This window comes from Macaca fascicularis, chromosome 4 (assembly GCF_037993035.2).
Source record: "Macaca fascicularis isolate 582-1 chromosome 4, T2T-MFA8v1.1".
In the NCBI taxonomy this organism is placed as follows: Eukaryota; Metazoa; Chordata; class Mammalia; order Primates; family Cercopithecidae; genus Macaca; species Macaca fascicularis.
In genome coordinates this window covers 57,458,780-57,484,486 of record NC_088378.1, presented here as the reverse complement: position 1 = coordinate 57,484,486, position 25,707 = coordinate 57,458,780, and the positions used below count along the sequence as shown (strand labels likewise).

The 25,707-nt window shown below is 40.2% G+C and overlaps 1 protein-coding gene across 3 annotated transcripts in view; it reads left to right on the top strand.

Annotated features, from left to right (window-relative positions):
* Positions 1-11,544, top strand: part of PPIL4 (peptidylprolyl isomerase like 4) — a 42,772-nt gene extending 31,228 nt beyond the window's left edge. Inside the window, exons 12-13 of one of the 3 annotated variants that reach the window (XM_005552094.4) lie at positions 1,901-2,048; positions 8,817-11,544. In XM_005552094.4, coding sequence (XP_005552151.1) covers positions 1,901-2,048; positions 8,817-9,068 — 400 coding nt within the window. In that variant the 3' untranslated portion in view covers positions 9,069-11,544. The remainder of the gene's footprint in view (positions 1-1,900; positions 2,049-8,816) is intronic. The other 2 variants (XM_074037214.1, XR_006697706.3) reach the window with 2 other exon arrangements.
* The last annotated feature ends 14,163 nt before the right edge of the window (positions 11,545-25,707 follow it).

Below are 25,707 nucleotides of genomic sequence, written 5' to 3'. Positions count from 1 at the left end.
CCAGAAGATGCCCTGGAAACAGCGTAGCATAGTAGAAGGAGGGAAGTTGGAGATAACAGAGTCGTAATCGAATGGTACAAGCTGACTAACCCTCTTTAGCCATCTCATGGAAAGCTAGGAGGGACAGTGTCTTTCATTTGATCTTATGTAGAAGTGAGACATTCCTGCGGAAAGTGTTGAGCTGTGGCGTTGTGAAGCAGACACGAGCCTCTAGTCCTGAGGGAAGTGTGTCTGCGTTTACTGTGGTTCCACATGTAGCTAGCATAGCTCTGCCTGTTGGGCTTCCTCATAAGCTTTCTTAGGAAAACCACTATTCCAGCCCATGTCAGCCTTCCTCAGAAACCACATTTGAGGTTGAGATTATTTTCAGCAGAAATTGTAACTATTTTATATTTTCTCTTATTCTGTTATAGTATATTTAAGAAAATACTTATCTCTGAATTAAAACATTAAAAAATTTTAACACATTTATATGAAATTTAAAAAGATTCACTCATAGCTTCACTTAGACACATGATTGTTTTTATTTCTCCTTGTTTCTTTCAAGCCTTTGTCTTATGTAAAGTTATAATCGTTGTATGGTATATGTAGTTTTTGCTTTAATCTTTCTACGTTAATTTTCATAAACACCTTTCTAGGGCTTTTTTTCTGTAGCATTTATCATTGTTGATAACTTCCTTTATAATATATCTTATTGAAGTACTATAATACATTTAAGTATGTCTTTATTACTGGATATTTTGTTGTTACCACTTTGCTACTAAAAGTAGTCCTTTTATGCATATATATATATATTTTGGGACTGAGTTCCGCTCTGTCCAGGCTGGAGTGCAGTAGTACAACGTTGGCTCATGAAAGTCTCTGCCTCCTAAGTTCAAACAGTTTTGCTGCCTTAGCCTCCTGGGTAGCTGGGGTTATAGGTTGCGCCACCATGCCCGGCTAATTTTGTATTTTTAGTAGAGATGGGGTTCATCATGTTGGCCGTGCTGGTCTGAAACTCCTGGCCTCGAGTGAGTTGCCCGCCTTGGCTTCCCAAAGTGCTGGGATTACAGGCGTGAGCCACCATGCCTGGCTATTATGTATATTTTTGTTCATTTAACTTTATTCATAAATTCTTATTAGAATTTAAACATGATGGGCAGGTGTGGTGGCTCACACCTGTAATCCCGGCACTTTGAGAGGCCGAGGCAGGCGGATCACAAGGTCAGGTGTTCGAGACCAGCCTGGTAAACATGGGAAGCCCCATTTCTACTAAAGATACAAAAGTTAGCTGGGCGTGGTGGCGCGTGCCTGTAGTCCCAGCTACTCAGGAGGCTGAGGCAGGAGAATTGCTTGAACCTGGGAGGCGGAGGTTGCAGTAAGCCGAGATCATGCTGTTGCACTCCAGGCTGGGTGACAGGGCAAGACTCTGTCCCAAAAAAATAAAAAAAAAGAAAAGAATTTAAACATGATAACTTGATATGCATTGCTGAATTTCCTCTTGTAGGATTGACCTAAAAGAAGAGACATACGAATATACCTGTTATCTTGTATAGCTTTTCTGGGCATTGGAATTTGTAATCATTTTTTCTAGTTAAAGATGTCCCTCATTTTCTAAATTTAAATTTTTTAAATTATTGACAAATACATTTATTTTTTCTTCTTTTTTTTTTTTTTTTTTTTTTTTTTTGCGTACTAGTCGTTATTTTAAGATTGTTTAGGATTAGGATTCTTTCCATTTCTCCTGACTACATAATGAAAGAAAATTTTAGTGTTGCTTTAGAAATGTACTCTACTCTTTTGAAATGCTGTTTGCTTTAAAGTTACTTTTAGCCTTATGACCTCTTTTGTTTACCAGATCTTAAGTTTTGATGTCTTACCAGTATTATTTATCACATTTATCCTTAACTAACTACTGCAGTGCAAAATATGATCTTATATTAGATGAGCAGGCCGAAGACTCAAAATCAGGTCACTCACACACAAGTAAAAAACACAAGAAGAAAACCCGTCACTGCTCTGAAGAGAAAGAAGATGAGGACTATATACCAATCAAAAATACTAATCAGGTACCTCTAATGTCCAGACTTAGATGTGAAGAAATAAATATTTTATCCCTCTGTAAATAATGTCTTAGTGATATAATTTAGGAGGTAAGGGATAGTTCTAAGCAGAGATAGGTTTGTTCTAAGAAGCAGAATGGTTGCACTGGGGTACTGGATTTTAATTTTCAAAAATATTTATCACAAATGATAAAAGATCATTTTTGACATTATGTATCAAATACTTCCACACCGTGAAGCAAGAGTGATTTCCATACCTGTGGATACTCATTTATTCCCATCAGAAACAAGTGTGGTTGTGCTGATAAAGATTTTGTCATTTATCTGCTTAATTTATCACCAAGTGTTATCTGTAGCACATAAGGGTTCTTGAGATTTTAAGTCCCATAAAACATTTATATGCTGCCATCTTATATCGTATATAAGAAAAACAGCACTGATAATTAACTTTAGCATGCTAAAAGTTCTCCTGAACAGCACATTTAAAAAATATATAATAAAAATTCCCAAAAGAAAATTTATTGTGAAGAAAAGTGATTATTTCCAATCTGTGGTTTGGTTCTTAGTTAAATAAAAAACAATTTACAGGCCAGGTACGGTGGCTCACACCTGTAATACTAGCACTTTGGGAGGCCAAGGCAGGTAGATCGCTTGAGCTCAAGAGTTCGAGACCAGCCTGGGCAACATGGTGAAATCCCCATCTCTACAAAAAATACACACACACACAAAAGTTAGCCAGGCGTGGTGGTCAGTGCACCTGTGGTCTCAGCTACTTGGGAGGATCACTTGAGCCCAGGAGGTAGAGGCTGCAGTGAGCCCAGATGGTGCCACTGCACTCTAGCCTGGGCGATGGAGCCAGATGGCGTCTCCAAAAAATTTTTTTTTTTTTTTTAACATCAGAGCTCCTTGCTTTTGTTTTACCACATGGAGGCATTTGTGCTGAGCCCTGGTGGATGAGAAGGATTTCAGTGGGCTGAGGTGAGAAGGGAGGGAACTCAGGATGGTGAGAATGTCAAGCAAAGATGGAGAAATAGAGAAATGTAGTATGATAGGCAGAGTCAAGGATTTGCTCTCAGGAGAGCTAGATTTACATTTCTATACTGCTGGCCATCAAAGCGACCTTGACAAGTTCTTTAACTTTCAGAGCCACAGTTTCATCCTCTGTGAAAGGTGAGAAATACTTCACAGGCATGTTGTTAAGATTCAGTGAAAAAAAATGCGTGTGCAAACATTTTCTACACTGGCTATTATTGTTACTACTTTTTTTTTTCTTTCTTAACTGATAAAGCAAATTACTAGTTTTAGAGTTACTTGGAATAGTTTCTCTCTGTGGTTATGATATTATGACATTAACTAGGTTCATATTTCAGTTAAATTGTTTTCTTTCTTCTTTTTTTTGAGATGGAGTTTTGCTCTGTCTAGGCTGGAGTGCAATGGTGTAATCTCGGCTCACTGCAACCTCCGCCTCCTGGGTTCAAGTGATTCTCCTGCCTCAGCCTCCCGAGTAGCTGGGATTACAGGCACCTGCCACCATGCCTGGCTAATTTTTGTATTTTTAGTAGAGACGGAGTTTCACCAAGTTGGCCAGGCTAGTCTCGAACTCCTGACCTTGTGATCCGCCCGCCTCACCTTCCCAGAGTGCTGGGATTACAGGTGTGAGCCACCACACCCGGCCTTGCTTCTTCTTTTTTTTTTTTTTTTTTTAAATGTTTAAGGGTTGCTTTAACAATTTTTTGTTTTGTAGTTTTAAAAACTGTTTCCAAAGTGAAATCTACAAAATGGTACATTTAGAGAACCTAGCTTCTATTCTTGTTCCCTCCCCTTTTCCTTCTTCCCTCTGTGGGTAACTATTTTATGTGTTTATGGGTTATTGATTTAAAAAAATTTAGCAAGTAAATATTTGATATATGTACTTAGCTCTTTGCTATAATCCAGCAGAGAGATAATTTCTTCTTTCTATAGCCTTTTAGCTGTTTAAAGATTGCCATCATTCATGGCTCATCCCATTTTTAGGCCATACTTTTGTTGGTTCCTGCAAATATTTCTCACATGAATCAGTGGTGATAATAAAAGTAGTAGTAGGCTAGGTGCAGTGGCTTATGCTTGTAATCCCAGCATGTTGGGAGGCTGAGGCAGGAGAATCACTTGATCCCAGAGTTCAAGACCAGCCTGGGCAACATAGGAGGCCCTGTCTTTAAAAAAAAATTTAAATAAAAGAAAAAGAAAAAGTAGTAGTAGTTAACATTTTTGGGTCCTTACAATGTGAGGTGGGTTCTTTTATCCCCCTTTCACACAACAAAGTGAGAACAAAAAATTGTTACTTGCCCATAGTTTTACACAGCTAGTAAGTAGTGGAACCACAGTTTAATTTCATACTTGGACTCCTAACTACTCTTGTTCCTCTTCTTATCTGGGGTATATTCTCGTCAGTTTTCTTTCCTAAACTCTAATGTTATTTTAATAAAATTTGTCCCATAGTATAATATTCCAATGTGATCTAATAGGAACACATCTCCTCTTTCTTAAATATCTATACTCTATTACTTTAGTCTAAGTTCACATCAGTCTTCTTTACTGGTGGCTGCATCACATTCCTGTGAATGTTTAGCACGCTTTCCACTAAAAACTCCGAATTCTTTCCCCCTCCGTGTGCTGCTTTCAGCTCCAGCTTTTCATCCTGCACTTGTACGTGGAACTGTCAATGAATTTAAACCTGAGATAAATAAACATTGGTGTGTTTGAGATAATCAGAGGGCTACAAAAAAGCAGACTGGTTGTGTTTTTTTGTGTGAATCTTTTTGATTCTGCTCTTTGATTACTTGAAACCTTACAGCAGCAAATATCCTTTTCATTTTGCTTGAAGTAAAAGCATCAAGATTTTGGGGGAATGCTATGAGTATTTTTTAAAAGATTTTAAGGCAATTTTAAGTTTTAATTTTAAGGCAATATTAACTATAAAATTATTAAATTCTGAATAATGATCTCCTAACTTCTCCCCTTAAAGCATATTAAATTTTAAAAAATTGTATACTTTGATTTAATAATATAGCTACATTAATTTTCTCCTTTCTAATAAAACTCGGCATCAGTATTTAAGATTTTAATGGCCCCTGATTTTTTATTATTTTGATTGTTTTCCTTTTTATTTTTTAAAATTCATTAAAGAGAATTTTCAGTACTAGACAAATTTCAGCTATAGTTCATATTTTCCTGTTGGTGTTTTGCTTGGTGAGTCTGGTTTCCCAAGAGTATTTTAACTTATTTCTTCAAATTCTTTGTTTTTTATTGAGTAGCTAGCCTTACTAATCAATTCGAAAACGTTTAATTTTCCACCTCATGTCTTAATTCCAGCGATGGTTTTTGTGTTGTTGAGGTTTGGGTTTTACTGAGGTTACAGGAAATGAGTGTTCAACTGGGGGTTGCCTTGCTGAGAAGTATTCATGCTGGTTGTCAGTTTTCCACTGGGGTTTTCATAATGTTTGTATTCTTGACTGTACTTTTGCTGTCATTTTCATGATTTAATGTTATCTTGGCGACTAAGATTTAACCAGATCTTTGATTTAGTCCCAGAGACCTGAGCAAGGATAGCTTTTAATTAGATTAGACTTTTTTTGATTGCTTATATCAAGTCATTTGCTAGGTTAAGTTAATTGCTTTAAATTGGCCATTTTGTGTTCTTCGTTTTTTTTTTCTTTTTTTTGCCACATGGTAGTTTAATCATCTTGTCTTATGTTTTAAATGTATAAATAATATAATTTTTAAAAGTTCATACTCAAAAGGACTTAGAGCTTATCTAATTCATTTAGATATGAAGATACTGATCCCACAGGACCTTAGGCCTTTGTAGTGGGAGAACTAGAATTTTAACATTTAATTGGTTCAGTCAGGTATAATGGATTTTTTCAGGAAATAATGGATTTTTTCCCCATTATTCTATACCACTCCCCCATTTTTAAATTTTGGATGTCAAGTTAAATTATCTCCAACCTGTGCAGAACTCTTGAGTCTCAGTTTTCCCTATTTCTAGAATGAGGATATTGCACTCCTAAAGCTCTTAGCACTGTTAGCGTGTTCTTAGAGGATCTGCTCTTACATGGCTTCATTCAGCCACTTTAACTTTTCCCCTTCATACAGGGCTCAGTTTTCTTTGTTTTCCAGTTTTCACTTACACTACTTTCATTAGCCTTCTTGCAGCCAATTCAGACCCAAGCTAACTTACCCTTTGAGGCTCATCTGAAATCCTAACTTCTCCATGAAACCTTCTCTAATTATTCTAACCTTAGGAGTACTTGTTTGACACATCTCCTAAATGTCAAAGACTGTTTGAACCCAGATCTACCTGACTTCAAAGCTTGGGTAGCTTTGAAAACTACTCCCAAGTAGGAGTGATTTTAAAGTTTCAGTCCAATTCAGATATTCAGCTTCCTCAATTTTTTGAAAGAACTAAGTGCTACATAATCTTTTATCTTTTCTATTTTAAATACTCAAAGCACTTAAGTGTCGTGCCCATTTGTGTAATAACATACTAAGGATTTTATGAAGTTATACATCATCCAGCAGTCTCAGCATTTTAAAAGTTTGTCTCAACAAATACAGAAATACATACAAGATGTACAGATATAATAGTATATGGATATTTCTATTTTGGATGTGTTATAGGAAGCACAAAAATTCTTTTATCTAGGAATGCCGTATTTTACTAGAAAATAGATGGTAAAGGGCTAAACCAAAATGCCTACTCATTTTTTCTATCTCAGGGACTCTTATAATATGACAAGAACTATTGGGATTGTGTGGAAAATCACAAATCAGTTTATAATATTGTATTCCACAAACACTGATTATTACTATAACAATCATGTTACATCTGTTTTCACACACTGTCAAACTCAAGGTGTACAGTATCTAGACAGTATATGGAATAACGTAATTTGCTTAAAACCCAGTCCTTAACCATTGGTATTCATCACTCTGGATTGTAAGCCTTGACATTTATGTCTGCTACAGTAGTATCTGGTGATAGAGTTGAGACCCTTGGGAGTTTAGTCCTTAGATTTTGCCTTTCCTTTGGGCAATCTTAAGAAAGGTTTTTTTTGTTTTGTTTTTTATTTTTTTTTTGAAAGGGCGTTTCACTCTTGTTGCCCAGGCTGGAGTGCAGTGGTGTGATCTTGGCTCACTGCAACCTCTGCCTCCCAGGTTCAAGCGATTCTCCTGCCTCAGCCTCCCGAGTAGCTGGGATTACAGGCGCCTGCCACCACACTCAGCTAATTTTTTGTATTTTTAGTAGAGACAGGGTTTCACCAGGTTGACCAGGCTGGTCTTGAACTCCTGACCTCAAGTGATCCACCTGCCTTGGCCTTCCAAAGTACTGGGATTACAGGCATGAGCCACCACACCCAGCCAATCTTAAGAAAGTTAAATTTTACAAAGTATCTCTTGAAAGAGCATTGGTTGTGGTCTAAGAGAAGAATTAAGTGTAGCACTTTTATTATCTTTGGGGCATAGGATTCTACTAGTGTTTAAAAACTCATTTTAAAGAACTATAATAATTTTAATATAAGCCTAGTCAGCTGGGTAAAGTGGCTCATGCCTGTAATCCCAGTACTTTGGGAGGCCGAGGTAGGAGGGGATCACTTGAACCCAGGAGTTTGAGACCACCCTGGGCAACATGACGAAACCCTGTCTCTACAAAAAATTGCAAAAATTAGCCAGGGGTGATGGCATATGCCTGTGGTCTCAGCTACTTGGGAGGCTGAGGTGGGAAGGATCGGTTGAGCCTGGGAGGTTGATGTTACAGTGAGCCGTGATTGTGCCACTGCATTCCTGCCTGGGAGACAGAGCAAGACCTTGTCTCAAAAAACATTCTCCTCTCTAGCTTCTGTGTTTCTAAACATGGAAGATGTATTTGAACATGTAGAGAGGAGCTGTTATAAAATAAAACACTTTAAAAATTAATTGCTCAGACCCAAGTATACATTATCCATTTTCTTTTTTCGAGATGGAGTTTCGTTCTTGTTGCCCAGGCTGGAGTGCAGTGGGGCAATCTTGGCTCACTGCAACCTCTGCCTCCCAGGTTCAAGTAATTCTCCCGCCTCAGCCTCCCGAGTAGCTGGGATTACAGGCGTGCATCCCCACCCCTGGCTAATTCTGTACTTTTAGTAGAGTTTCTCCATGTTGGTCAGGCTGGTCTTGAACTCCTGACCTCAAGTGATCTAACCACCTCAGCCTCCTAAAGTGCTGGGATTACAGACGTGAGCCACCGCACCCAGCCTCCATTTTCTTGCTTAAGACTTACTGACTTGTCTAAGATCTCTTCCTGCTAAGTTATTTCAATGATATCTTATAGGATTCTTGCGGGAATTTTAGTAGTTTCATTGCAGATTAATAATGGGACCACATTTTGGGGGAGTGAAGTGTGGGGAGGTGGGGATAAGACTATACATAATCAGATTTTTTTATATTGCAGGATTGCTCTAAAGACATGTTCTGATTTCAGTTGAGCTATTTCCGTTCCATATTTTTGGATCTGATCCTTCATTTCAGCCAAAATAGTAGATACAAAGCAATGACATTGTTAAGAAAAATGGTTAAACCTTTTTCTGAATTATTTCATTGCTTTGTAATTTACAAGATTCTTGACATTAGGGGTAGTTTTCACATTTAAGCTGTTATAACAGCTTGCAAATGGTAGACTTTTCTAAGTTTTATTAATTGAAAATGCCCACAAAATGATTATTGTACTGATTCACTTGTAATTCCCCCTTCCTTTGACAGGATATCTATAGAGAAATGGGGTTTGGTCACTATGAAGAAGAAGAAAGCTGTTGGGAGAAACAGAAGAGTGAAAAGAGAGACCGAACTCAGAACCGAAGTCGCAGCCGATCTCGAGAGAGGGATGGCCATTACAGTAATAGTCACAAGTCAAAATACCAAACAGATTTTTATGAAAGAGAAAGGAGTAAAAAGAGAGACCGAAGCAGAAGTCCAAAGAAATCCAAAGATAAAGAAAAATCTAAGTACAGATGAAAGATGAAGAGGCAGAATTGAGTGGCTAACACATTTACTCTTGTCTAACTTAAGAGTGCCAGGAAAGCAGATGCTTAGATTTTGTGTCAAAGCTTGTTATTTTTTTCATGTTAGGATTATGGCCCTTTAGATTAATACTGATTATATAGGGCACTGAAAGATAAAGAATTGAACATTTTCTTTGTATACTTTTTTACAGTAATTTTATTGTTATACATAAATGGTAGTCTTCATTTTTGAAGTCTTTTACATTTTCACTCTTTTTTTAATGAAGTATTTCATACTACAAAAACACATAAACATGTATATATAAAGTAAAGGGATAATAAATGTAAATATATGTGTACTCATCAGCCAGCTTAAGATACAGAATATTGCCTACATTTTAGAAGTCCCTTAAGGCCCTCTCCCTCTCAAATAATTATTTGGAATTTAGTGTTTGTCATTTGCCTATTATAGTTTTACAACATACATATGTATCGGTAAGCGAAATGTTAATTTTGTATGTTTCTGAATTTTATATAAATGGCAAAATGTTTGTTTACTTCTGTGACTTTCTTTCATTTTTATTGCTATATAGTATTATATGAATATACCACAACTTACTCATTCTTCTCTTGATGGACATTTGAGTTTTATTTTTGTTTTTGCTGTTGAAACAATGCTGCTGTGGACATTGTATCTAGGAGTTATATTGCTTGATATATTGATAAAATAATGATAAATTTGTATTCTGAAGTGGCTGTACTAGTTTATACCCCTCTTGGCACTGTGAGTTACCTTTGTTTCATAGCATCTTCAACACTTGTTAAGTTCACACTAAAAGTTTGCCAGCCTATTGGATGTTAAGTGGTATCTACCTGTGACTTCCAGCAAGATTACTGTTATCTCTGTTCTTCCACGTGTAAGATGTCATTTTTTTCCTGGCTGCTTTTAAGGTTTTCTCTCTATCACTGATTGTAAGAAGTTTGATTATGATGTGCTTGCTATAGTTTTTTTTTTTTTTTTTTTTTTCTTTCATGTTTCTTCTGCTGCAGCTATTTTACCTGTGGGTTTATGGTTTTCATAGAATTTGGAAATTTGGAGACATTGTTTCTTCTATTACGTTTTTCGTCTCTCTGCTCCTCTCCTGGGGCTCCAATGACTTCAATGTACGTTAGGCCCCTCAACATTGTCTCCCAGTGTGCTCATTCTCTGTTCAGCTTTTTAAAAAGCCTTTTTCTTTCTGTGTTTCATGTTGAGTAGTTTCTGCTGCTGTGTCCTCATTGTTTATTAATCTTTCCATCTAAAGTATCTAATTTCCTTTTAATTGTATCCAGGTATTTTTCACCTCCGACATATTTTTAGTCTTTAGAAGTTCTATCTGGGTCTTTATCTCCCATGTGTCTCCTTCACATGCTCATGCCTTCCTCTATTTTTTTTTTTTTAACACCTGGAGTGTATTGATAATAGCTTTTTCAGTGTACTTGCTCATTCTGTCATCTGCATCATTTCTGGTCTATTTCTACTGATTGATTCCCACCCTGCCCCAACCCCCACCCTGCCCATATTGGATTGTAACTTCCTTCATTGCATGCCTGGTAATTTCTGTTTTTAGCATTGGGTGCTGGAGTTCTTTTATTTAAGTATCTTGAACTCTGTTTGGGGACATAAAGTTACTTGGAAACAATCCGATCATTTTATAGTTTGCATTTAAGCTTAATGAGACAGGACTGAGACAGCCTGTAGTTTAGGGCTAATTTGACCCACTACGAAGGTAATACCGTTCTGAATAATATTCCTGGTTACATGGTTTCTCCATTCCGTCTGTTGGGAACATGAACTTTTCTGAGCCCTATTGAGCTCCCAGTTGTATCTCCTGTTCCTTACCTCACATGCATACACTGCTTGGTGTTTAGCTGAAGACTCGAAGGAAACCCAATATTCTGCCCTGCAAATCTTACCTTGGCTCCCCTAAATTCTCTACCCAGGGAGGTTCCCTTCCCTAGCCTTACTGCTACAGCCTAGAAACCCCATGTAGAAGCTTGTGCAATTATAGGGCTTTCTTTGTTTTCCATCTCTCAGGAGTCACTGTCCTGCACTGGCTGTTGTCCAACATCTGAAAAACTTCCTTGTATACATTTTATATAGGTTTTTAGTTTAAGGCAGAGAAGGTAACTCATGCCTCTGTTACTGCATTTTGACTAGAGTGGAAGTTAACTTTGTATTTCCTAAATGTTAATGAGGCTGAGCATCTTTCCCCATGTTTATTATTCATTCCTGATTGCTCTCTGTGAAAAGCTTGTTTCATGTCTTTTGCCCATTTATATAGTAGATTATTGTCTTTTTATATTTAATAGATTGTGGATACTAAGATACTAGGGAGTGCTTTCTCTCCCTCCCTCTGTCTGTTGTCTTGGAAGAAAAGAAAAAGATTTAAATGAATCTATTCCTTAAAAGCTGGATAGAGCTTGCCTATAAAATTGTCTGAACTTTGCATTTTTTGTGTGAGAAAATTTCTTAACTATTGATTAGATTTCAAAAATTACAGAATTATTAGTGTTTCTGTTTATTTAATGTTAGTCATTTTTATTACATTTTTCTGGGAATTTGTTTTAATTGAAGTTTTAATTTTTTGATAGCGTTGTGCATAGTTTAGCTGGTAGATTTTTACTATCTTTTTGCTTTGTTGATGAATGTCCTTATGTTTTAGTGTGTCTTATAAACAGCATATAGCTAGATGATGATGATGATGATTATTTTGAGACAGAGTCTCACTCTGTCGCCCAGGCTGGAGTGCGGTGGTGCATACAACCTCCACCTCCCGGGTTCAAGCGATTCTCCTGCCTTAGCCTCCTGAGTAGCTGGGACTATAGGTGCGCACCACCAGGCCTAGCTAATTTTTTTTTTTTTTTTTTTTTAAAACAGGGTTTTCGCCATATTGGCCAGGCTGGTCTCAAACTCCTGACCTTGTAATCTGCCCACCTCAGCCTCCCAAAGTGCTGGAATTACAGGCATGAACCACTGCACCCGGCCAATTATTTTTTAATCTAATCTGAACTTTAACTGATTAGTGCATTTTTATTTGTACTGATGTATTTGGATTTATTCCTTCCCACCTTATTTTGTGCTTTTTATGTTTTTTTCTTCCACTTTTTTTTTTTTTTTCGTTTGGAATAAAAAATGGTTTTTAATTCCACCCTCACCCCTCTCCCTGTCTTCCTTGTTTTGGAGAATTGCCTTGGAATATTACATCCGTTCTTAAAAGTGTAAACTTTATCTTCCACTCTAATTGAGAGTCTTGGAACTCTCTAAGTCACCCCTGTTGCAACTTTCATGTTAAAATCATTCAGTATTTTAGTTATAGCTTGTGATTTTTAACCTTAAAATTAGACCTTGAGCTGGACTCAGTGGTGCACACCTGTAGTTCTGGCTGCTGAATGGCTGAGGCCGGAGGAGCCCTTGAGGCCGGGAGTTAGAGGCTGCAGTGCACTGCAGTTGTGCCTGTGACGAGCCACTGCACTCCAGCCTGGGCAACACAGTGAGACACCGTCTGTTAGAAAAAAAAAATTAGACCTTGTGATTCTTACTGTTTTTGTAGATTACTGTTGGTTTAGATTTACTTTATATGTTAGAAGTGTGTCTTTACTCATTATTATTTACTTTACTCATATTCTCGCATCTCAGACCTTTTACCTAGAATAATTTTCCTTCTTTCTGAAGCATATCCTTTGATGTTCCTCCAGTGACATCTGTTAATGGCAAACTCATAGTTTACATTTATCAAAAATATTTTCAATTCATTCTGTACAGTTGATTTTATATGTACATAATTCTAAGTTTTTTTTTTTTTTCTTTTTTTTCCCAGTACTTTGAAGAATTAGTCTACTATCTTTTTACTTTTGTTACTACCGGGGAGAAATCTTTTGTCATTCCAAATGTCATTCTTTTGGATATAATGTGACTGTTCTTTATGATTGCTTTTCTGCTGTGGTTAATTAAACTTTCAATTTTGAAATCAGTTGTACATTGGCATGCAATCATAAGAAATAATACAGAGAGAATCTGTGTACCCTTTGCCTAGTTTCTCCCAGTGATACCATCTTGTAAGATTCTAGTATAGTATCACAACCTAGATGCTGACATGGACACAGTGGAGATACAGAAAATTTCCATCACTACACAGACCCCTCTTGCTATCCTTTTGTAGCCACATCTACTTCCCTGCCACTTCTGTTTTCTCCTTCACCTCTGTCAACCACTGATCTGTTCGCCATTCCTATAATTATGTCATTTCAAGTATTTTATATAAGTGGAATTCTGTATTATGTAGCCTTTTGGGGAGCCATTCATAATCCGGAAATACATAGTCCCAAATGCCATGATCATGAAGGTTGAAACCCTGATAATCATAATCCCAAATATGTAATTCTAGAAAGAATAATTTTAAAAGCTTTTAAAAGGTATTTATTTACATTTTGTTTGTTTGTTTTGAGATGGTCTCTCACTCCGTTGCCCAGGCTGCAGTGCAGTGGCACGGTCTCAGCTCACTGCAACCTCTGCTTCCGGGTTCGAGTGTTTCTCCTGCCACAGCCTCCCATGTAGCTGGGACTACAGGTGTGCACCACCGCACCCAGCTGATTTTTGTATTTTTAGTAGAGATGGGGTTTCACCATATTGGCCAGGCTGGTCTCAAACCCCTGACTTCGGGTTATTTCTTTTTTTTTTTTTTTTTTTTTTTTTTTTGAGACGGAGTCTCGCTCTGTCGCCCAGGCTGGAGTGCAGTGGCCGGATCTCAGCTCACTGCAAGCTCCGCCTCCCGGGTTCACGCCATTCTCCGGCCTCAGCCTCCCGAGTAGCTGGGACTACAGGCGCCCGCCACCGCGCCCGGCTAGTTTTTTGTATTTTTTAGTAGAGACGGGGTTTCACCGTGTTAGCCAGGATGGTCTCGATCTCCTGACCTCGTGATCCGCCCGTCTCGGCCTCCCAAAGTGCTGGGATTACAGGCTTGAGCCACCGCACCCGGCCTCTTTTTTTTTTTTTTTTGAGACAGAGTCTCGCTCTGTCGCCCAGGCTGGAGTGCAGTGACGCAATCTGGGCTCACTGCAAGCTCCGCCTCCTGGGTTCACGCCATCCTCCTGCCTTAGCCTCCCGAGTAGCTGGGACTACAGGTGCCCGCCACCACGCCCTGCTAATTTTTTTTTAGTATTTTTAGTAGAGACGGGGTTTCACCGTGTTAGTGAGGATGGTCTTGATCTCCTGACCTTGTGATCCTCCCACCTCGACTTCCCAAAGTACTGGGATTACAGGCGTGAGCCACCACGCCTAGCTGGTTACTTATATTTTTAAAAGAGGATTTGAGAAATACAAACACAGGCCACTTTACACAATAAAATAGGCAGCAATAACATACATATTTTTGCAAGCATAAACAGTTCTCAGTTCTACTAATGACAGTCACATGGATATGACAGTTATGAATGGATGAGTGGTATTTATAAAGAAATAGATCAAAAAGGGAAATGTATCAATGCATAGCCCTATGGTTGGTAATTGTGTGTGCTCAGCTTTGTAACTGCAGTCATTTGAAATACTCTAAGAACAACCAATGTCTTCTACCGGCTTCACTCAGATGCTAATCTCTGGAAACACTTGCACAGACACACTCAAAACTTTAATAAGTTTCTAGGTATTCCTTAATCCAATCAACTTGACACCTAAAATTAAGTCCCAAAGACCACCTCTTAACTTGGCACCCATACATACCTCCTTAAACCGTACTTAATTTCCAAATAAAGACAATGAGAAAGTTGTAGTTCTACCTAACATGATGCCAGTATCCTCTGACTGTGATTTTTGGGATTTTAGACATAATGGATTTTAGATTAGGCATTTTGATCTTTTGGGATTTCACCATTCAGGATTAAGGTGTTCGAGATTGTGTCTTACAGGATTATAAACCAAACCCCTTTTTGGGATTGGGTTTGTTTTGCTCCAGTCAGCCTCATTCTTCAGAGATTCTTCCAGGTTGTTGCTGTATCAATAGTTCACTTTTATTTTGTTTTGTTTTTTGTTTTATTTATTTACTTATTTATTTATTTGGGACGGCGCCTCGTTTTCTTGCCCAGGCTGCAGTGCAGTGGCGCGATCTCAGCTCACTGCAACCTCTGCCTCCTGGGTTCAAGCAATTCTCCTGCCTCAGCCTCCCAAGTAGCTGGGATTACAAGGGTGCACCACTATGCCCGGCTAATTTTTATATTTTTAGTGGAGATGGGGTTTCGCCATGTTGGCCAGGCTGGTCTCGAACTCCTGACCTCAGGTGATCCGCCCGCCTCAGCCTCCCAAAGTGCTAGGATTACAGGTGTGAGCCACTGCGCCTGGCCAATAGTTCACTTTTATTGTTGAGTAGTATTTTATGGTATGAATATGAATATACTGTAGTTTGTTTAACCATTCACCCATTGAAGGACATCTGGGTTGTTTACAGTTTGGGACCATAATGAATAAAGCTGCTGTTAGTTTCTTTGTGAACACAGTCTTCATTTCTTCTGGATAACTGCCCAGTAGTGCAGTTGTTAGGTCATATGATAATTGCGTATTTAAAGAAACTGCTGAACTGTTTTCCAGGGTGAGTCAGACTGCTTTACATTCCCACCAAGAACATATGGGTGATACACTTTATTCGCATTCTCAGCAACATTTAGTTGTGTCTCTGTGTTTTATTTTAGGCATTCTGGTAGGTAAATAGTGATAGGTATGTAACTTATTCTGGTTTTAATTTTTATTTTATTGGTAATGTTGTTGAGTATCTTTTCATGTACTCATTTTGCCATCTGCATATCCTGTTAGGTGAAATGTTACTTTGTATCTAATTGGATTTTTAGTTTTTTTATTTTTGAATTTTGAGAGCTCTTAATGTATTCTACATACTAGTTCTTTGTCAGATATGCTGCTTGCAGCTGTTTCCTCCCAATGTATAGCTTGTCTTTCTTTTTCTTTTTTAAGACAGTCTTGTTCTGTCACTCAGGCTGGAGTACAGTGGTGTGGTCACAGTTCACTGCAACCTCAACCTCCAGGGCTCAAGCAGTCCTCCCACCTCAGCCTCTTAGTAGCTGGGAATACAAGTGCCTGCCACCACACCCAGCTAATTTTTTTTTTTTTTTAATTATTAGTGGAGACAAGGTCCCTATGTTGCCCAGGCTGGTCTCAAACTCCTGGTCTCAAGCAATTCTCCCTCGTTGGCCTTCCAAAATGCTGGGATTACAGGTACGAGCCACCATGCCTAGCCTCCAACGTATGGCCTATCTTTTAATCTTCTTAACAGAGTTTTGTAGAGTACAAGATTTTAATTTTTCTGCAGTTTATCAGTTTTTCCTTTTATGGATTGTGCTTTTGGTGTCAAAAGTAAGAACTCTGCCGAGCACTGGCTTCTGAAAATTTTTCTCATACTTTTAATTTTTTTTCTAAAATTTCTCTAGTTTTACATTAAGTCTGTGATCCACTTTGAGGTTTTTTTTTTTTTTTTTTTGCTTATGAACATCCACTTGTACTGGCACTATTTGTTGAAAAAGGTCTCTGGCTGCTTTTAAGGTTTTCCTTTGTCTTCAGTATTCTAGAATTCCACTATAATGTGTCTAGTTGGGATTTCCTTTATCTTTCTTGTTATATCCTGTGTCTGATGGCTTCATGTTTTTTATTATTCTGGAAACTTCTCTGCCATTTTCTCTTCAAATAGTCTCTCTCCACGTTATATCTATTATTTACTTTTGTAATCTTAGTCAGTTTTATGTAAGGCTTTCTCATTTTGTTCTTTGTATCTTAACTTATGTTTTCCAGATAGTGCATTCTGAATAATCGTTTCAGGTCTATATTCCAGGTCACCCATTCTTTTTCATATAAACCCAGTCTCCTATTTAACCCATGCACTGAATTTTTAATTTCAGTAATTTTTTTTAGGAGTTCTGTTTGATTCTTTCTTGAATTTGCCTGGTTATTTTTGACTTTCTGTTGTTCTTTGCTCATGTATTTCCACTCTGTTTTATTTACATAATTGTATTGTGTTTTTGATAATTCCAGTATCTTAATTTCTTAAGAATTAAAAAAGTTTTTCTGCTGACCCTTGTGCATAGTGGCTTATTTCCTTGTGTGTTTCAGATTTTTTTTTCCCTTAAATTGGGAGGACATACTTTGGGACTCATAAGGTACCTAAAATGAAGATGCCTTTCTCCAGAGAGGATGCATATTTACCTTTCAAAATCCAGGTGATGCAATCACTTGAGGCTACGTTCATTTCTCGCTTGGACTTTCTCTGTGCAAGCATAATGTATTTTTGAACCCTAGACCTTGATGAAAGTTGACAAAATATCAAGGAAAATGTATCTAGCATTGAGATCTCCCATCTATACCCCCATCATTGCAGAACTGGGTAAAGTGCAGGTGGTTTTTTTTGTTTTTTGTTTTTCGAGATGGAGTCTCGCCCTGTCACCCAGGCTTGAATGCAGTGGTGCGATCTTGGCTCACTGCAACCTCCGCCTCCACCTCCCAGGTTCAAGTGATTCTCCTGCCTCAGCCTCCCGAGTAGCTGGGACTACAAGTGCCTTCCACCACGCCCGGCTAATTTTTGTATTTTTAGTAGAGACGGGGTTTTACCATATTGGCCAGGCTGGTCTTGAACTTCTGACCTTGTGATCCACCCGCCTCGGCCTCCCAAAGTTCTGGAATTACAGGCGTGAGCTACCGTGTCCAGCCTTAGGTGGTTTTTTTTTCCCCTAGCCCAGTCTTTCTCTGAAGAATTTTTTCTGGGTGAGCTCTTCTATTACAGTCTCCTGGCTTCATGTGAAGATGTTAGGCTCAGCTTCCCAGTTCTCTTTTAGGTCCAAAGCCTCGTCTTTATAAATATTCCTCATCACTGTGACCTGAAGTCCTTAGTCCCCAGCTGTGCAGGCAGGGGCATCCTCGCTAGTGGCCTGCTTACCATTTTGTTAATATATTTGTGAGTCATGAGGAATTTCCCTGTCTTGCAGTCTCATCAATGCATGGAAAAGTGTGATTGCTGGCCAGGCGTGGTGGCTCACGCCTGTAAACGCAGCACTTTGGGAGGCTGAGGTGGACAGGTCACCTGAGATCAGGAGTTCAAGACCAGCCTGGCCAATATGGCAAAACCCTGTCTCTACTAAAAATACAAAAAATTAGCTGGGCGTGGTGGTGCATGCCTGCAATCCCAGCTACTTGGGAGGCTGAGTCAGAAGAATTTCTTGAACCCGGGAGGTGGAGGTTGCAGCAAGCCGAGATCACACCATTGCACTTCAGCCTGGGCAACAAAAGTGAAACTCCATCTCAAAATAAATAAATAAATAAAGTATAATTGCTGTAATTTATCCAGCATGTGGATGTTGTATGGAGGAGGTGGGAGGGGGTGGTTACAATTCAGAATATCTAGTTCACCATACAGCTAAGAGCAACTGTCTCCCTCCTATTGTACGTAATTCTTAGCCATGAATAGAAAACATTTTAAATACATAAGAAACTATCACTCTGAATATAGAAAAATACGTACTGTTCATACAGAAGATTCTAAAATGTAGTCTGAAAGAATGAATGCCCAAGGGAGAAATGCTGGTTGCAGGTGATGGGGCCATGACAGGAAATAACCTCCCCACACCTGAAACTTGAATTCAGTAGATCCAGTGGGAAAAATCAAGGTAGTAAAAATGTTTGAACCTATCATTTCAAGACAAAACTTTCCTTAATTGCAAATGCTGCAATTAGGTATGAGAAACTGGTTTTAACAAAGATGTGTGTACAGAAACATAGTGTTTATCACGCATCCTTGATCAGATACAGTGCAGTCTTGGCTTCATGATACTACTACTAATCTACGGTAAAGTGGCCATGTTTCCTATTTCTTCTGTTTTGCTTCTCTAGGTTTTAGGTGAACTCTTAAAACCAGTCTCCATTTACATATTCTACTGGCTTTTGCTAACCTGTCCCTGCCAACCCCTCCCACAAAGAAAGATTGAGTGAGCTCTTAGTAGTCAGATTTTTTTTAAGTTAAAAAGCTATTTGGGGCTGGGCATGGTGGCTCACCTGTGATCCCAGCACTTTGGGAGGCCGAGGCAGGCGGATCACTCTGAACTCCTGAGGTCAGGAGTTCGAGACCAACCTGACCAACATGGTGAACCTCTGTCTCTACTAAAAATACAAAAATTAGCAGGGAATGGTGGCAGGCACCTGTAATCCCAGCTACTCGAGAGGCTGAGGCAGGAGAATTGCTTGAACCTGGGAGGTGGAGGTTGCAGTGAGCAGAGATCGTGCCAGCACTCCGGCCTGGATGCCAAGTGGAAATGCATCTCAAAAATAAAAAACAAAAAATTAAAAAAAAATAACACCAAAACTATTTGGAGCCTAAAATTTCTCAGTTATTACAACCTCACTGTAAGGTTTCAGCTTAATCTTTCTTACCAGTTGAATTTTCAAAGATTTTGATTAGAACTATTAAAGGCTAAATAAAAGAAAGTTTAAATACACTCAGCAATCATACTTTTACAAGTGTCTTTTAATAAATTGGTTGCTTTTTAGTTACTGAAAAATATATATCATCTTTGTTTTCCATTCCTCATAAAAACATTTAATCTTAAGTGACATTTCTTACCCATCTAGACTGAGTCACAAAGAATGCATAATAGATAGTAAAATCGAAATCACAGGAACCTTACCTTTCAGTGGCTGTTGCTATGAAACCATGTTTTGATGGGAAATTTGAGAGAACCCTGGGCTTCCTGTTATTAAATGACAGAATGTGGAGATCCCCTTCATTTTCAAAACTTTTTTTTTTTTTTCATGACGGAGTCTCGCTCTTGCCACCCAGGCTGGAGTGCAATGGTGTGATCTTGGCTCACCACAACCTCCGCCTCCCAGGTTCAAGTGATTCTCCTGCCTCAGCCTCCCAAGTAGCTTGGATTATAGGCACCTGCCATCATGCCCTGCTAATTTTTGTTATTTTCAGTAGAGATGGGGTTTCACCATGTTGGCCAGGCTGGTCTTGAACTCCTGACCTCAAGTGATCCACCAGCCTCAACCTCCCAAAGTGCTGGGATTATAGGCATGAGCCACCATGCCCAGCCCAAAACTCTTTTTAAAGCAAGTCATTTTAATTACTCTTCTGCTAATGGGAAAATCTATGGTCTTACCCGATTTTACCCACACTTGACTACTAATTAGGCTTAATTTTGCTAGGGGCACTGTCAAGAGTTGACAATTTTATGTTTTTGCCTCCTCTGCTATTCCTTGTTCATTGAATGAGCAGATGGGCACGGTTTTTGAGTGACATTTTTATGGACAATTAAAAAGTTGTATTGGCCGGACACGGTGGCTCACACTTATAATCTCAGCACTCTGGGAGGCTGAGGCACTGATCCACCTCAAGTGGATCACTTGAGGTCAGGAGTTTGAGATGAGCCTGGCCAACATGGTGAAACCTCATTTTTACTACAAAAATTAGTCAGGTGTGGTGGTGCATGCCTATAATCCCGGCTAATTGGGAGGCTGAGGCAGGAGAATCACTTGAACCCAGGAGGCGGAGGCAGCAGTGAGCTGAGATCGCGTCATTGCACTCCAGCCTGGGTAACAGCGCAAGATTCAGTCTCAAAAATTAAAAAAAAAAGTTGTATTGCTGTTATTTACTTACATGAGTAGAGTACTAGGAAGCTGGACACACATAAAGGTTGCAAATACAGTATCATTCTAGCAAGAGAGTTTGTATAAAACGAGAAGGTAAGCAATGCTTCTTTGCTGCTGTGAATCTAGAACAAGACCAGTGACCTCTGGCTTCTGAAAAAGAGAAAAGTTGTGTTTGCTTGGTTTGGTGGAGAGAGCTGGGGAAACCTGAGTCAGGAACAAAGGCATATGAAGGTGGTAACAAGCCAGGTGCAGAGGGAGAGCAGGGTGGTGTCTGACTACCGCCGAGGCTGGGAAGGCAATGAATGTCAGGAGGGACGAGGAAATCGCGAAGGGGAGAGTCCCAAATGCAAAACTGAGAAGCTTGGATTTGCTTTGCCAGGCCCCCGGAAGAAAGTGGCACTGGGATAGTTGAGAAAAGTTACTCTGGGTGTTGTATGTAGGACCTTTACCATGGGTTGGCACCACATTCCTCATGTGGCATTGAACATGATTTCATTCAATACTGATTCCACACATCACCCCAAATGCAGACATACATCAAGCAGGCTTCCCAGAGGAGATGACGCACATGCTGAGGACTTCTCTTCTGCTTTTGATATCCAAGTTGGTGCATTGCTAGAACATAGAATAGGCGCAACAACAACAACGTTAAAGTCATACAGTCTTTGTTACCTAATCACTCATCTGGCATCACAGAAATAATACCAGTATCTTCAGCATGACCAGGGATGGATGTGGTTTTAGTAAACCTGATAGGGGGTAAGCAGGATCAGAATGGAGCCCACAAGGTCGACCGTAGCCTGTGCTGCATTCATGGGCTGACCTGGAAGCATCTTGGGCACAGGCTCTTTGTTGGATTCATGGCATGTCTGGCACGCAGGAGAGAGTGCCTCACATACAGCAGGAAAGTAGCCTCAAAAACACTGCAATCTCAGCAGGCGGCAGTGCGCACTTGTACCTTCACGGTAAGTGATGCTTCATTGCTGCATTGATCATTTTCTACTGGTCACTCTCTAAGAACACACCAAAAACACACACTCATGGTCTTTTCCCCTGGCATATGCTTATAGGAAATAACACGACAGGCATGACCATGATACGTGCTTAATTTTTAGGTCTGTCCTAGATCTCCCTCTCACTGCACAACCCCAGCACGGGCAGGCACAGGCAACACTGCATCACGTGCAGACAGCTGCCCCATGGCCTGCCAACCCATCCTTCAGGCTCAAGGATTCACTCCATAGCTCTTTCACTGTCTTCCCATTAGACAGCGAGAGTGTGCTTAGCTGTGAGTAAATCATTGTCACAACCAAGAACTCTGAGGGAAAGTGTTTGTGGGCTCCAGGGGTGTATTAGTTTCCTGGGACTGTCACAACAAACTACCACAAGCAGGGTGACTTAAGACAAGGCCGGGCATGGTGGCTCACACCTGTAATCCCAGCACTTTGGGAGACCAAGGTGGGAGGATTGCTTGAGGCCAGGAGTTCAAGACCAGCCTGAGTAACATAAGAAGACCCCATGTCTACAAAAATTAAGACATTAACCAGGTGTGGTGGTGCATGCATGTAGTCGTAGCTACTCAGGAGGCTGAGGCAGGAGGATTGCTTGAGTTCAGGAGTTTGAGGTCACAGTGAGCTGATTGTGCCACTGTACTTCAGCCTGGGTGGCAGAGTGAGATTCTGTTTCAAACAAAACAAAGCAAAATAAAATCTATCATCTCACAGTTCTGCAGGCTGGAAGTCTGAATCAAGCTGTCATCAGAGCCATGCTCACTCTGAAGGCTCTAGGGAAGAATCCGTCCTTGCCTCTTCCTAGCTTCTCATGGCGTTCGCTGGCTTATAGCTGTATCATCCTCATCTCTGCCTCTGTCTTCACATTGCCTTCCTCCCTGCGACTCCTTCCAAATTTCTCAGTGCTTTCTTTTAAAAAGACACCCCAGCTGGGCCCAGTGGCTCCTGCCTGTAATCCCAGCACTTTGGGAGGCCGAGGCAGGTGGATCACCTGAGGTCAGGAGATTGAGACCAACCTGGCCAACATGGAGAAACCCCGTCTCTACTGAAAATACAAAAAATTAGCTGGGCGTGGTGGCAGGTGCCTGTAATCCCAGCTACTCGGGAGGCTGAGGCAGGAGAATCGCTTGAACTTGGGAGGCAGACGTTGCAGTGAGCTGAGATCACGCCATCGCACTCCAGCCTGGGGGACAAGAGCAAGACTTAGTCTTAAAAAAAAAAAGAAAAAGACACCTGTCATTGGGTCATTGGATTTAGGGCTCACTCTCATCCAGCATGAACACTTCTTAACTTGATTTTATCTGCAAAGACTCTATTTCCGAATAAAGTCACATTCACAGATATTGGAGGTTAGGACTTGAACATATCTTTTTGGGGGCACAATTTAACCATTTAACCCACTACAGGGTGTAAGGTGCTTGCAGAGCTCAAGAAAAACTACCCAGCACTTTGGCTAGAGGTTAGCAAAGATGTTGAGCAGATACTGAGTTGAGCCTTAGAGGCCAACTTTCTAAATACAGAATGTTGCAGGCATTCAAATGTGACCACTTGTAAGCCCACATCATTAGCCCAGGAGTTGGTGTTTCATGTTAACATGCGATCATCACTCATTCTTTGCCTTCAACCCAAGGTTCCTCTACCTGTTTCCCATAGTGCTCGTGTCTTTTCATTCAGTCTCTCTTCCTAGCAATGGGTAGCGTGTTAGTACAGGCCATCTTAGAGTTCCCTAGGGGCTTTTTGTAAGAGAACTATAGCTTCCAGAAAAATGGGTCTCTATACACCAGGCACTCTTCTAAGTACTTTACAGACACTAATTCCTGTAATTCTTACAGTATCCTTACGAGGTGGGTAAGATTATTTATTCCCATTTTACATATTAGGAAACCGAAGTACAGAGGTTAGATAATTTGCTCGAAGTTATACAGTTAATAAGTAGCAGAGCACTCTGGCTTCAAGTTCATGACACCAAACTGCCTGCCATTATAAGCTTGGATTCTTTCCCTACCAAGATATGCAAAAAAAGAAAAAAAGAAACAATAAAAAAGAGCTTAGATTATTTCTCATACTATTTATCAAAATAAATTCCAGGTCATGATTAAAGACCTGAATGTAAAAAATAAAACTTGGGGTGGGCATTGTCGCTCATGCCTGTAATCCCAGCACTTTGGGGGGATCACTTGAGCCCAGGAGTCTGAGACCAGCCTGGGCAAGAGGATGCTTCTGCAAAAATTGAAAACATTAGCTGGGTGTGGTGGTGCACCCCTGCTAGTACAGTCCCAGCTACTTGGCTGGGAGGATGGCTTGAGCCCAGGAGTTCAAGGCTGCAGTGAACTGTGATTATGACAGTGCACTCCAGCCTGAGCAACAAAGACCCTATCTCAAGAGAAATGAACAAAATAAATATATAAACATTAATACGAATAAAAAGAAAAACGTCTACAGAATAGGAAAATGGGCAATGGAAGGGTGAAAAAGGAAAATTGCAATGCCAAGAAACATATAAAAAGATCCTTAAGTTCACTATGAACCAAGGAAATGAAAGTTAAAATAATCATGATATACCATTTCTCACACATCAGATTAGCAGAAAGCACTGAGATTGTCTCAATCCCAGATGTTGGCAGGATATGGAGGAATGGGGACCCCCCCCCCACCATGCTGCTGGTGAACCAGTCATTGGAGAGCAGCTGAGCAGTTTCTAGTGGGGCCTAACCCATGCGTGTCCATGTCACCACTGCAAATAGCTCTATATACTCTCTTTTAGCTCACTGGAAAAACAGGTTACACAACCAATGATATTCATGATGTTCACTGATGCTGTAGATAGAAGGGGACAGGCAAGCCACGGGGTCCCCTCCTGGACCCATGGATGGGCTTCCCAGTCTCCAGGACAAATGTTATCTCTCTGGGCATCTGTGTCTTCCTCTGTGGTGACGGTCTGTACCCACACGTCTGCCATCCACCATCTCAGCATCTCTGGACTGCTTCCTGAAAGCACAGACCTCAGTCTCACCACAAGGGCCAGAATGGGCAGAAATAGCCTTGGGACAGATCCAACGACAATTTTAGACAAGGTAGAAGAAAGTATGTGAGGCTCACTGCCCCACTCTCTTCTCAGTGCTCTAATAGTGTCCAGAGATGTGTGGACATTGGCCCCACTGCCACAGCAAGAGGGAAGCCATGGCCTTCTCTCTCTCTTTTTTTTTTTTTTTTTTTTTTTGAGATGGAGTCTCACTCCGTTGCCCAGGCTGGAGTGCAGTGGCACGATCTTGGCTCACTACAACCTCTGCCTCTCAGGTTCAAGTGATTCTCCTGCCTCAGCTTCCCGAGTAGCTGGGACTACAGGCATGCATCACCATGCCCGGCTAATTGTTGCATTTTTAATAGAGGCGGGGTTACACTCTCTTGGCCAGGCTGGTCTTGAACTCCTGACCTCACGATCCACTTGCCTCAGCCTTCCAAAGTGCTGGGATTACAGGTGTGAGCCACCGCACCCGGCCGCCATTGCCTTCTCTTACATCTCTTACATCTCTCAGAGGCAGAGCCTGGTTTTGGTTCAGTGATGTTGTAGCTAAACTTGTTGTTACCCCTGGAAGGCCTTACTTTTTGCTCAAGTGTGCAATAAATATCCTCAACAATGATTTCATTCTTCCAGCTTCTCAGAGTCATGGCAGCAAAATCATTTTAGCTGTGGAGGATTCAAGATGAGGTTTCTCTAAATCAGATACTGTAAAAAGACTGTAGCATGGCTCTTTTCTTAAATTGAATAACCATTTTTCTGCCCTAAATAATGTCTCCAAAATTTAAGGCAGAATTTTGGGGGCCTCCACCAAATGCTTGTTGTCTGCTAGTTGAGCCGATTCCAGAATCTCTTTTGAGAAGCAGTAGGTGCTGCCCACTGTGGCCCCTGTCCTGTGCAGGCATGCCTGCTCACCTGGGGCTGAGTACACATCGGGATTCCTAAATTGCAT